Source organism: Alligator mississippiensis, chromosome 1, assembly GCF_030867095.1.
Source record: "Alligator mississippiensis isolate rAllMis1 chromosome 1, rAllMis1, whole genome shotgun sequence".
NCBI classification, from domain to species: domain Eukaryota; kingdom Metazoa; phylum Chordata; order Crocodylia; family Alligatoridae; genus Alligator; species Alligator mississippiensis.
Genome location: NC_081824.1, coordinates 229,436,430 through 229,448,031, shown reverse-complemented (window position 1 = coordinate 229,448,031; position 11,602 = coordinate 229,436,430). Strand labels below are relative to the sequence as shown.

The 11,602-nt window shown below is 40.3% G+C and overlaps 1 protein-coding gene across 3 annotated transcripts in view; it reads right to left on the bottom strand.

Annotated features, from left to right (window-relative positions):
• Positions 1 to 241: 241 nt before the first annotated feature.
• The window catches only part of RALGAPA2 (Ral GTPase activating protein catalytic subunit alpha 2), a 374,428-nt gene continuing 363,067 nt past the window's right edge, over positions 242 to 11,602 (bottom strand). The window contains exon 39 of one of the 3 annotated variants that reach the window (XM_019491014.2): positions 242 to 10,348. In XM_019491014.2, coding sequence (XP_019346559.1) covers positions 10,194 to 10,348 — 155 coding nt within the window. In that variant the 3' untranslated portion in view covers positions 242 to 10,193. The remainder of the gene's footprint in view (positions 10,349 to 11,602) is intronic. The other 2 variants (XM_059720247.1, XR_009458933.1) reach the window with 2 other exon arrangements.

Sequence of the window (11,602 nt, the reverse complement as noted above, 5' to 3'; positions counted from 1 at the left end):
AGAGCCAATACATTGCATATACATCCACTTTTTGGCACTTTGTTCTGCCAAAGGTACTTTAGTGTAACAAAATCCAGGCATCAGTGGTTTCTCTTGGGGGGTGCCATACTTTTTAAATTTTAGTTTGTGACTGTAGATATTACAGCGTTTTTCTTGTAGCTTGTAAAAGAACATCACACTTGGACTTTCTGCACACTCCATCCAGGCATCACAAAGCTTTGCTTACACACAAATGCCTTAATACAGTTTTAAATAACTTTAATGAAACTTAGTTTACTGTACATCTTGGATAACAAAGAGTTCAGATTTGCATCATAAAAACTTGTGATATGTAAACCAGAAAGAAGGGCATTTCAAGCATGGCTTTTCACGTTACAGGTATTCTAATACAGGTAAGTACATTAAAACAGGACACTGTAAGACTGTAAGACCTGTTTTGTTTTGTTTAAAGCAATTCCATTACAGGCAACATGATCAATGTTTTGCTGAACATGTTTAACAGACATTAAGATGCTATCATCCCTCTAGATCCTGATTTTTCCATTACTGTTTAGCAGTGCAGCCAAGGCAAGATTAAAACCATATAGGAGAGTGCCACATCCCCCATATGAACGCACTACAGAATACCTTAATCTCACAATCACTGGGCAAAATGCATTGATCAGTCAAGTGAGGTAAACTAGTATTGGAAGAGTTTTCAGAATGTGTCCTTTTGTTATGAAACTTCAAGTCAATATTATTATTTTTAAAGTAAGCTCTCAGTCTACTGTTAACACGTTTTTGTTTACAATGACTTTAGGAAAGGGTTGCTTACTATTACTAAAAATGAGAAAACTACTTTGAATCTAGTATAATGTAAACATTCATGCTCCATCTGCTCCACAGTGCCCTTGGAATTTCAGTAGCTTAGTCCAACCTGTTAATTCAGCATTACCTTTCTCCTCACATTGCAAAGGTGACTTGTTTTTCCTTAACTTAAGCAGAAAGAAAAAACAATGAAAACAAAGCAGAGGTTCCCTCCTCTCTCTAAACTGCCAGGCTTTTTGTCATTTTCAAGGTGGAAGTCAGTGGTGGCTTGGATCTCTGAGAATTCACTGAGAAGCCAAGACGTGGCAGGGCAGGTCAATGGCATAGTGTGGTCTCAGTTCAGGATGGTCTTTCATTGTTGAGGAAAGTCAGAATTTTACTGCTATTTTTCTAGAATTATTCACGCATCAATTACATTAATTTTAATTATAGTTCCAAAAAAAGGCAAGGAAATATCTGATGTCACTATCTGCTGGTTATTTCTATTCTCTTTAATTCATATTTCTGGTAAACCTAATGGGTCTGGTCTGTCATATATTTGGGGACATTCTTCTGGATTTGTTATGGTGGATCATTTGGGCTCCAAGTCAGGAAATGCTCATGCACACATTACATCAACCCTTGTTCAGGGAAGGACAGAAACATCTGATTAATTTTAAGTATTTGCTTAAATCCTATTGTCTACAATGATCAATTTAAGTCCACTTGACTTAGGTACTTAAGTCCACCCTTGTTCAGTAGCCCAGGGGGCTTGTAGGGTTACTAGTCATCAAGAACTACAGGTCAGGAAGCACTATGGGCCTGATTCAAAACCCAAGCAAGCAAACAACACAATATTACATTGACTCATGTGAGCCTTGGGTTAGGCCACATGTCTGGTAATAAATGTTTTCAGGATCAGGCCCATGTATTGCTATGGGACTCAGTTATCATCTTTGCTATCTGGGTCATCATTTAAGCAATAAGGATCATGGTGTGGGGGCTTTTCTCTGGGAGTGCTGTAAATGGGAGGAGGTAATGGCCTGAAGCACAGTTAAAGGACCCAGAGTGGTCGTTAATCCACAGCCTCAAACTTATTCCTATTTTTACATACTGAAAATGAAAAACATAATCCCCTGGGTGTACCGACTTTCCCTGGCTCCAATAACAATGCACAATTAGTGCCCTGTAAATCAGCCAGACTGCAGTAGCACAACACTTCATGTTACAGTAATAAGTTGTCTTGGAGGTAGAACTGCTGCCCATCTGTGGACAAGCGCACCAGCCTATTTTGCAAGGCATGTGGCATTATGCTGCAGAGCGTCTGCCATGGGAAGTGAATGGTTTATGCCTTTAAATTTGTCAAAGGGATTAATTAACATCAACTCAGCAAATGTAAGTATTGATGCTATATTGGAAACAAGGTATGCAAAAGGATGTGAGGCCATAATCTCCTGATGAACAGGATTTTACGATGGGAATATTGACACAGCTCCTAACCAATGCAACAGTGTTGGGGCACTTTTTAAAACATGACCATCGCAATGTATGGCCCTCACCCCAAGACGATTAGCTTGTGAGTAACTGTGTTCAGTGGAACTGTACACTTGTGTAAGTCTTAATTGTGTGTTTGCGAGATTGGGGTTGAAAGGAATTTGCCCCCTCTATTGCTTGGCTAGATCATAGTGTTCCTAGGTGTCAGGTGCGTACAAAGGAGGGGGAAAAGAAAGTCACGAGGGGCTAGATCTGCAAAGTGACCTTGGTGCTGTGATGCTCGGGAGTGCAATGCCCAACTTTAAGGGACCGGGCTCCCACTGTGGAATAATCCACAGCACTAAGACAGGCTCAGAATGGGACTCACAAGAGTTAGCCCTAACTCTGCCTGCTACCCGTGCTAGCGACATGAAATATTGAAGAGAGTGGGGTGTTGGGCATTTCATTCTGGGCTGCAGCAAGTCCTTTAGATGAGATTGGGACTCACAGCCTGGAACCCTCTCCTAGAGTCAGGTGCCTGTGTCATTCACTTCACAAGGAGCAGGGGTCACACTCCTTGTCAAAAGTGGGAGATGGTGAAGCCTACCTCTTACAGAAGAAGTCAGTTGTTAGAGCACTCCTTCAGGATATGGGAGACCTGGATTCCAGGTCCTCCTTAGATAAGGGTGTGTAAATCCATTAGGCTAATCCTAAATTTACAGGCTGCTCTGCTATGGAGACACTCTCCTTTCCTCCTGCTGAAACTGGGCCATGGGACAGCAAAGAATTCTAGATTAATGGGGCCAGAAAAATAATACATGGAGCCTGACTATAACCAGGGGTTACATAACTCTCTGGGGTGATGGGATACCTTTCTTTCAAGGACTGCTCATACATTTTATCCAATGCTTGTTTAATGCAAACACAGGTGAGTTAAAAGGCGGTCCACATAAACCCTCAGTTTTGGGGTATCTGCTAACCATATTAAACCTTTTCTGAGTGCCCTGATAAACTGAGTTCTGTAGAGCTGCGTACTGCTGTATATTCAGCCTTTCAATCCATGTCTGCAGGATAAGCTCATTCCCAGTTCACAAAATGATCCTCCAAAGGTCTATTATTCCAAGGCAAAGATTTTTTAAAGATGGGGTCAGAAGTTAACTTCCCAAATACTTATTATGTTGGACCCTATATCAGTCTGGCTTGGCACCCAGGGGCTTTTACAGACTGCATTGGGGGTCTCAGCATTTTGAAAACCTGGTCACTGATTTCAGAGCTTCCCATTAGTCCTCCACATTCTTGTCAAATTCTCTGCCCAAGACAGCAGGGTGTTTTTTTCAAAACTGAATCAAAGGGTCTTTGCCAACCCCATAGTTTAACTGTTAATAGAAACAGGACACACATAACCTCTTCTTGACACTTCCTACAAATTGCCTCACTCATGCAAATTTTACAAACTAAATAACTGAAGAATTTACTTCATACTGTGTAGGATTAAGCCTCCATTTCCAAATAAAAAATGATCTAAAGGCAATTTGAGAGACAAACTCTGCTTGCACCTCATTCCCCTACCAAGAGAGACACCACAGGGTTCCCTTTCCTACCAAACAAATGGAACCGTATCATTCCCATTAGTATAAAATGGAGTTATCTTAAAAATGCTCCTGATACTATGACGGCTGAGAGAACAGACTCCCCCACCTCATTTTCTCAAATAATTTCTCCATAGAGTAGAAAATCACCATTAGAAACATATCATTTTTAATGTGCATGTAAACTGCTCTGCAATAAAGTGTTATGAGGCTTAGAACAGGAGGAACTCTCATCAAGCGTTTCTTGCAACGAATAGCATATAAATAATGCCTTTTGGGGTTTAGCCATGGTCTGTAATTATTATTAGCAAAATGCTGCAAAAACCTCTTCAGAGGAAGCTGGAGATAATACTATTGTTGCACAGACTCTGCTGGTTCAAACTGTGCCAGAGGCTATTGCAGAGCATACTCGCCAGGCTGAATGCAGTGGGAGTGCTCTCACAAGGAGCCCTCGTCTGCACTTATCCAAAGGGCCATTTCTTTGAAAATATTGATCAAATGTACTTACTCCTGTCATCTGAGCGCTCCTAAGTATGATCCAGAGAGAAGAGCCTGGCAGCAGTCCTGGCTTTCAGTTCAGCTGTCAAGGGCCTGTTAGAGGAACAAGGTTTATAGACTGGGGAAGGCTAGAAACTAGAAAGGAGAATTTTTTGGGCAGAATTGCCTCCACATATCAAGAATGCTGCCAGGCCTATGATAAAAGGATGTAACTTTTCAAGGAAGAATCAATCTGGCTGCTCTAAGTAACCTCTGTAGCTCAGTTCAGAGCTGCTTCTCAGGCATGTGTATCCATAACGTACATAGCTGGACATTCTGCAGAAAGGCAGTCTATGAGCTAAGAGCAGTGGACGTGGCGGTGGGGGGTGGAAATGGGCTTTGCTAACTAGGGGAGCAGACTAAATTTGGGATAACTTTAAATTTTCATATAAAACATTATTAGCTGATAATAAGGGGCCTGATTCTATACAACATTCTTGCTCCTATCAGCAATTCTTGTAAAATCACACAAGCTAAATCCATTCTTCTAGGGGAGTTGGCCAAGCTGCTGGCACAGACTGGGAGCAGTGCCTACGCGACCTTGTAGGAGAGTTCTCGTTCCCTTCCCAGGAGTGCTAGAGAAGGCAGAACTCCTTGCACTCTCACCCCTTGGGCATCAGCACTTTGGTCTGGGCACCTCACCCTTGGAAGAGGAAAGTGTTCACTGTAGCTCATGACACTGGCCAGACATCAGTTACAGATGGAGCAATGTCGTTTCTGACATTCCAGCATTTCACTTTTGAGGGGATGATGTAATTGGGAAGACTATTTGGTATATGGCAAAGCCAAGCCATTTCTGTTTCAGCTCTGCTTGTGGGCAGCTCCATAGACTTTACATGACAGACAAGCCCAGCACAAGAACATAGAAACATGTAAGGCTTTTACAACATTCTTTCAGGAGCCCCAGCTCTATAACAGAAGCAAAGCCACTGTAATGTGGAAATGCCTATGCAGCCTGCTGTATATTAGGAAAACAGGTTGCCTTACTTAAAGATTGGGAATGCTGTTTCATATAGTTCCCAGAGGCATTTACAATGACTTACATTTTTTCTGTTTCTACTAGTGCAAAGGGGTAGAAACATTGCCCCTTTGCTATGAAGAACACAGCATATTTTTTGTCAAAGAGAAAAATTTGACCCTGTCCTTCTTTACCACTGGACAGAATGTACATATTAAAAAACCATGTAAATAGCAAAATACATTTACACTGTCTGACTATACTTTTACTTTGGGAATGGTCTCTGTAAAATATTTATAAGCCCCGTTCTTGTAAATAACCTTACTGACTCCTGAATATGAAAGCACCTTTGCCAAAGGATGCACAAACTTGTAATATAGTAATTATTTACTTGAATCACGGCAGCAAAAAACATTTATGGGAGTATTTTTTCTCCAGCTCCAAGTACAACAAGTAAGGTAAGAACTAAGGCTGATAACAGATGTTCCATTAAAGGCATGACAGGATCTTATCCACGAGCCCAACAATTGTATCTCCTGCCATGTTACATGTGCATGGCAGGAGGCATGATTTTGGAATCAGGGATCAGACACCACGTGTGCCCTACTTACTAGCACAGGGGGAGCCTGGGATACTTAACCCTGGGGCTCCTTCTGAACTGGCAAATAAGCCTGACAATCAGCTGACTGTTGGCTGACTCTCGAGACCCACTAGGCCACTTTGAGCCCTCAGAGCTAACTCCTGATCAGCAGATCAGGGGCCAGCAGGGACAGCGCCAGGGCCCATCCTGCCGTTGTGTCCATGCCGCCCCTGATCAGCTGGTTTTGGACTGGCAGGGACTGCACAGGAGGCCATTTGAGCCCTGGTGCAGTCCATTGGGCCACATGTTCACTCTAAGACACAACTGAAACCAGCCACAAAATTATTATACCTTTTTTACGTAATAATTTTGTGACTGGTTTTACTTTTTGTTGTGCAATTAGCTGCTTAAATGCTTGGCCAGGTTACACTTTAAGATATGATAAACTGGTCAATCGCATCTTCAGTGTAACACCTGCTCGGGGGGTAGGTAAGCAAAAGAGAACTGGAATGAGGAGAAGTTTCAAGAAAAGAATAACAGAGTCTGGCCGAAAGACACTGAAAAGTACCTCCCATCTTTCTGATTTCATCAAGAAGTCCCTTCTCCTCAGAGCTTTACAAAATATTGTAGATGCTGCTATTATTGTCATGATTGTTCATCCAATAGTCACTGTATGGAAGGCTTAAGTGAAGCACTCCCCATGCCTTCAAGCACTGAAGATGTGCTGGAGATTTCTTTTCAGTAGTGAAATTAATCTATTTGTAGCAATAAAAACTCTAGGAAAGCCTACAGAGTTATGGCTACTGTTACAACAAACAGCAATTGCCTCAAGATGAAGTCTTATTTTGTTTAACTATGCTAAATGGAATCTGCATTGAGCAGTTGGATGTTGTTGGGTAGCCAACAAGTTTTCAATAACAGAAGTACAAATCATATCCTACTCTTCAAAAACAAGCTGCTTCATTAAAGCATAGCATAGTCTGAACAACAAGGGCCTGGTCATCCCATCAGGTGACTTTAATGGGAACTGTGTGCAGGGTGACAGAATAGGATAAGCAAAGGATTTTATATTCCTCAGGAAGGGAGAACCTCTCCTCCCATGGCTTATTGTACACCTACATGTCAGCTGCATTCTCTGTTACACCTAGGTTACATGAACACCAAATCAGCCCAAATTAAGTTGTTTTACCCAAAGACACCCCAAAACTGCACTTCATCATGAAAGTCTCTACTCAAATTTGCCCAGTGATTTCCATGAAATTTACGCTCACTTACACCAACTCTGAATTTTGCCCAGTATTTCTTTTTTTAGACAGAATATAGCTGCTCAAAAGTGGTGCGAACAACTAACACTATAGAATATATCTTCATCCGATGCAGTTAAGTCTGCATTTATTATTTGGATAACAAGAAATAAAGTTTAGTGCCAGTGTCAGCATCCCTGTTTCACCCTGGCAGTTAAATAAAAGATCAGAGAGAAGCTGTTTGCACCTGAGAGACATTTTCTTTATGTTCTGTATATTTTTATAAAAAATTATGCTGTGAATTGGTTAACTGGTTTCTGAGGCATTAAGGAAAAAATATGTTTATTGCTTTATATTACAAAACTCCACTAGGACTTCGACAATTCATTTTTTTGATGTTTAGTACCAAGGAAATAATTTTGTATCTGAACTTTCATTCTTTTTATTAGAGATGTGTGTATGCTTAGAAGGAAAGTTTCTACGTTATTCAGAAAAATGCCCTTTGAACTATTTCAGCCAGCTTATATTTGACATTTTATTGGATAACTAAGAACAGCCATGTTCTCCTACCCAACAATCATTACTATGAGAACACATTTTATAATGCAATACACAACTTTTCTAATTGACTTTATAGACACACTATCAGGAAGAAGCAAAAACCATAGTTTAAAACAGAAAGTGAAATGAAAACCAGACCTTTTAGCGATTTAACAGTGCTCTGTCCCAGCAGGCATTTACTGCATTTACCTGTGAATTGTAAATGCCAGCTCATGTGGACAGCATACTAACATTATAAGTAATAATTTCTACTTTCTAGTTTGGATAATGAATGGGTCCAATTACAAAATTTATCCTTATCCTGATAAACGGGCTACTGCTAGAACCAAATAAACTAATACATAAACCCAATAACAAAATGCCAAACTATAACTTAATAGTACTGTAAATATTTATCAAATAGTATTCCATATTTACAGAGAATTAATGCAGATCACTGTTGACATGAAAGTAGATAGACATTCACTTAACCTATACAGAGAAACTGAGTGCAACAAAAAATATCTGCCCAATGGTGCAGTTAGCTTCACATAAAAGTCCCCTTCAGTTGAGATAAATCACATTAGGTTTAAATGGGCTAAAGAACATCATGAACATAAATTCAACAAATAGAAACAACGTCAACTAGACCTGAGGAGGATTAGGAAGGTTAAAGGCGTGAGATCTGAAACTCCAGCAGCAAAGGTACCACCAACACTAACATCCAAGATTCAAAGACCAAAGGCTAAGGTGATTTTAGCTGTCTGACAATTGCCTCTTTCTCCCTTAGTGTCCAACCGTCCTGTAAAAGGCTAGGAAATTCACTGCTGGAACTTCACTGCTCCAGACCCTGTTGTTCTCAGGTATTGCAGCATTTACATGGGTGATTGATCTCTGCTTGCAGGCTGTTGCAAGATGAAGACAAAATTCGAGGACAGAATTTCTATCATCAATTTTAATTTTCTCACTTGTATTAAGTGTTCGAAGTGGTTACAGTTCTTGCCTTTTATTTCCTTTACTTTTGTGGTAAAGTTACATTTTTTAAAGTACAAAAAGTTTCCCTTAGCTTTTCAACCCCAGTACTTACTGGGATCGCAATAAGTTGGTTTTGTGTTTAAAATATTTGCATATTGTGCTGATCAGTAAAAGAAAACAATGTCATGTGCTCTTGAAAGCTTTCAAGTTTATTATACTTAGGTCTGATTAGGGGTACTTCATTTAGCAGATTACTGTCCTGCTGGTGCAACAGGTCAACGTGGCTACCTAAGATGTGTACTGGCTCCTAGCTATGCAAGCCTGAGTCACACAAAATTAATACTAATGTGCAATATCTGCTTTTCTAAATGAAATAATTTGGTCATTTTTCTTTTTTACCTAGACTGAAAAAGTGATTAAAATCCATGATGCATCAATCACATGCAGCATTCCATATGACAAAATAACTCCAAATCCAAGCATAGTCCTAACAGGATTTCAATCATGAAATAACCAGAGAGATATAAACTAAGTGGCTGGAGCTGAACTGGACATGTTAACAACTAACCTGCATTACACTGTGTGGCTATTTGACAATAGATGCTGAGACCATCAGACTGCAGACCTTTAAATATAGCAACACTGGCATGTGGTGATCATAGCAGGAATACTGAGAAAATGCAAGGGGTCTTAATTCCATTTCCTGATATGCTGGGTTGAGAGACAAGCCTGCAAGGCCTGGAGCATCCTTGATTTCAAGCCTTTATAAGATACATGAGAATATGCCCTCCTGTATAGCATGGCAAGATTAAGCAAAGTGCTTTTAATCCAGGGCATGGTGTTTTATGCAACTGGCAGTAGCTTTCTAGATTGCAGGTAAATTACTTAGCAACACTCATTTGATACTTATGCATTTTTAGCTACAAGCACAAAAACTGCATTGAGTGAGCAGTCCAAAACAGAACAGCAATGGGCACTTGAAGACATTGATAAGCACCCAGGTTGGTCACCCATACTTATAAAAAGAAAAGCATCCATCAGATGGTAAATCAAATGAAACTTGCTTTCCATTTAGACAAAATTTGTTAATATATAAACAAGGGTTAACTGGAATGTTTAAAATCAAGACATGGAAAATATATTAACTGGTTCTAACACTTGGTTTGCATCCTCTCTCTGTGACATTTAAATTTGCACTTACCAAAACTCAGGGAAAATGAGTGAGTTATCTCATACCACTTAAAATGCCACACACACTGAGCGCCCCACATTTGTCTGAGTCATTTTTACGACAGCAAAAATCAAGTGAAATGCATGATGGGTAATTCAAGTGAAAGCTGTCCATCAATAATTTAAGATTTGAAACATTAGAGAATTGTAATTTTATAGCAAAAATACTTCATTGTGTGCTTACCTAAAGTTACAAGTTCTACTGATATAGTAAATATTTTAATATATTTCAAGAATTTTGCTTTAAGTTCCCTTGACTGGACTTCCACTTCCAAAGTGCGTTAGTTTGAAGATTTGCTGAGAGCACTAGCGGAGCGACGAAGTTTCCCAGAGACTTTGTTTTTCGTGGCACGTGGTAGCGTTGGAGAGGTCTGCTCTGCTAATTCTATCCCTATGCTTACAGTGAGGTCAGCACTTGCACTTGTGGTGAGACAGCCTGAAAAAGAAAGTAGGTGGAGAAAACGTGTCTTAGAACAAAAGGGGTCTGCATGTGTTCACATCAACAGAAATGCTTCATAGGATGCAAAATGGACACTGCCATTCATCCTAGGTGCAGCTACACTGCATTTAACGGAGTTGTACACAAATGAAGTTGGCCCTCATATGTAAGGAGACTGTGCTGCCAGTATGTGGTAAGGAGTCTGGATGTTGCCTGTTTCCAGAGAAAGTAAGGAAGGGGGCTTGGCTGTGCTGTGGACTAAGCACCCACGCAGGGGAGTAAGAAACTTCTTGACAGCCCCATACAGGCTACCCAGATCCTGAGGCCCACTGGACAGGAGTAAGATGATACTGCAGGTACCAGCTACTTCCCCACCTTAGAAGGGTGGAGGGAATGGAGCTGGTACTGCAGTTATTCCTTACCCCTCTTTGCAGTCATAGCAAGGATGAAAAAGAGGACTTGTGGCTCTCAGAAGGGTGTCTCAGGTCCCTTATCCTTCTGGGACACTTTTGCGTTGGTGTAGCTTATACCACATCCCTTTCTTGCTCAGGGCTCTGCCTGAAGGCACCATTTAGCACAACAAAAACTCTCACTCATCTATTATTAAAAGCTGCCAGGTTTTGTTGCTTTTTGCGTATGTATTTGCAGTACTTAATCTCTGTTGTGGGGGTTGAAAATCAGCTTCCTTAGAGTGAATATTTTTGATGAAATTATAATCTCTCTTAACCCCTGATTAACAAAGGGGGAGGGTGGGAAAGTAGCAATTCCACTGGGAAGGCAGTAAATGAAATCTCCATCATTTCTGTTGTATTGCAAAACAGAGTTTAAGAACTTTATGCAAAGTTTGTCAAAATCCCCAATGGCTACAGTCTAGTCCACATGTATTTACACATTGTTGTTTTATACTAAGTTATAACTCAATTATTCCCCAAAGGGGTTTATGACTCGAGGTCAGAACGCAATGGTTTGTCAGGAGAACAGATGAGGATACAGCTATTAAAATCAAAAGTAAATGAATAAAATTAAAGTGTGTGTGTATGCAACTCTTGTCTTTCCCCAATGCAATTATAATCATGCTCTGAGGAATACAAAAATGCATGCTGCAACATAGCACTGTTGTTGCTATTGTGGTTTTGACTTGTCCCAAGACAGTTCTAAGTGTGAATGCCATTTCATCAGCTCTCTCCTGGTACTGTATTTTTAAACAATGTTACAAGTTCTCCCTGTAAATCCTCAATATAAACATTTTTA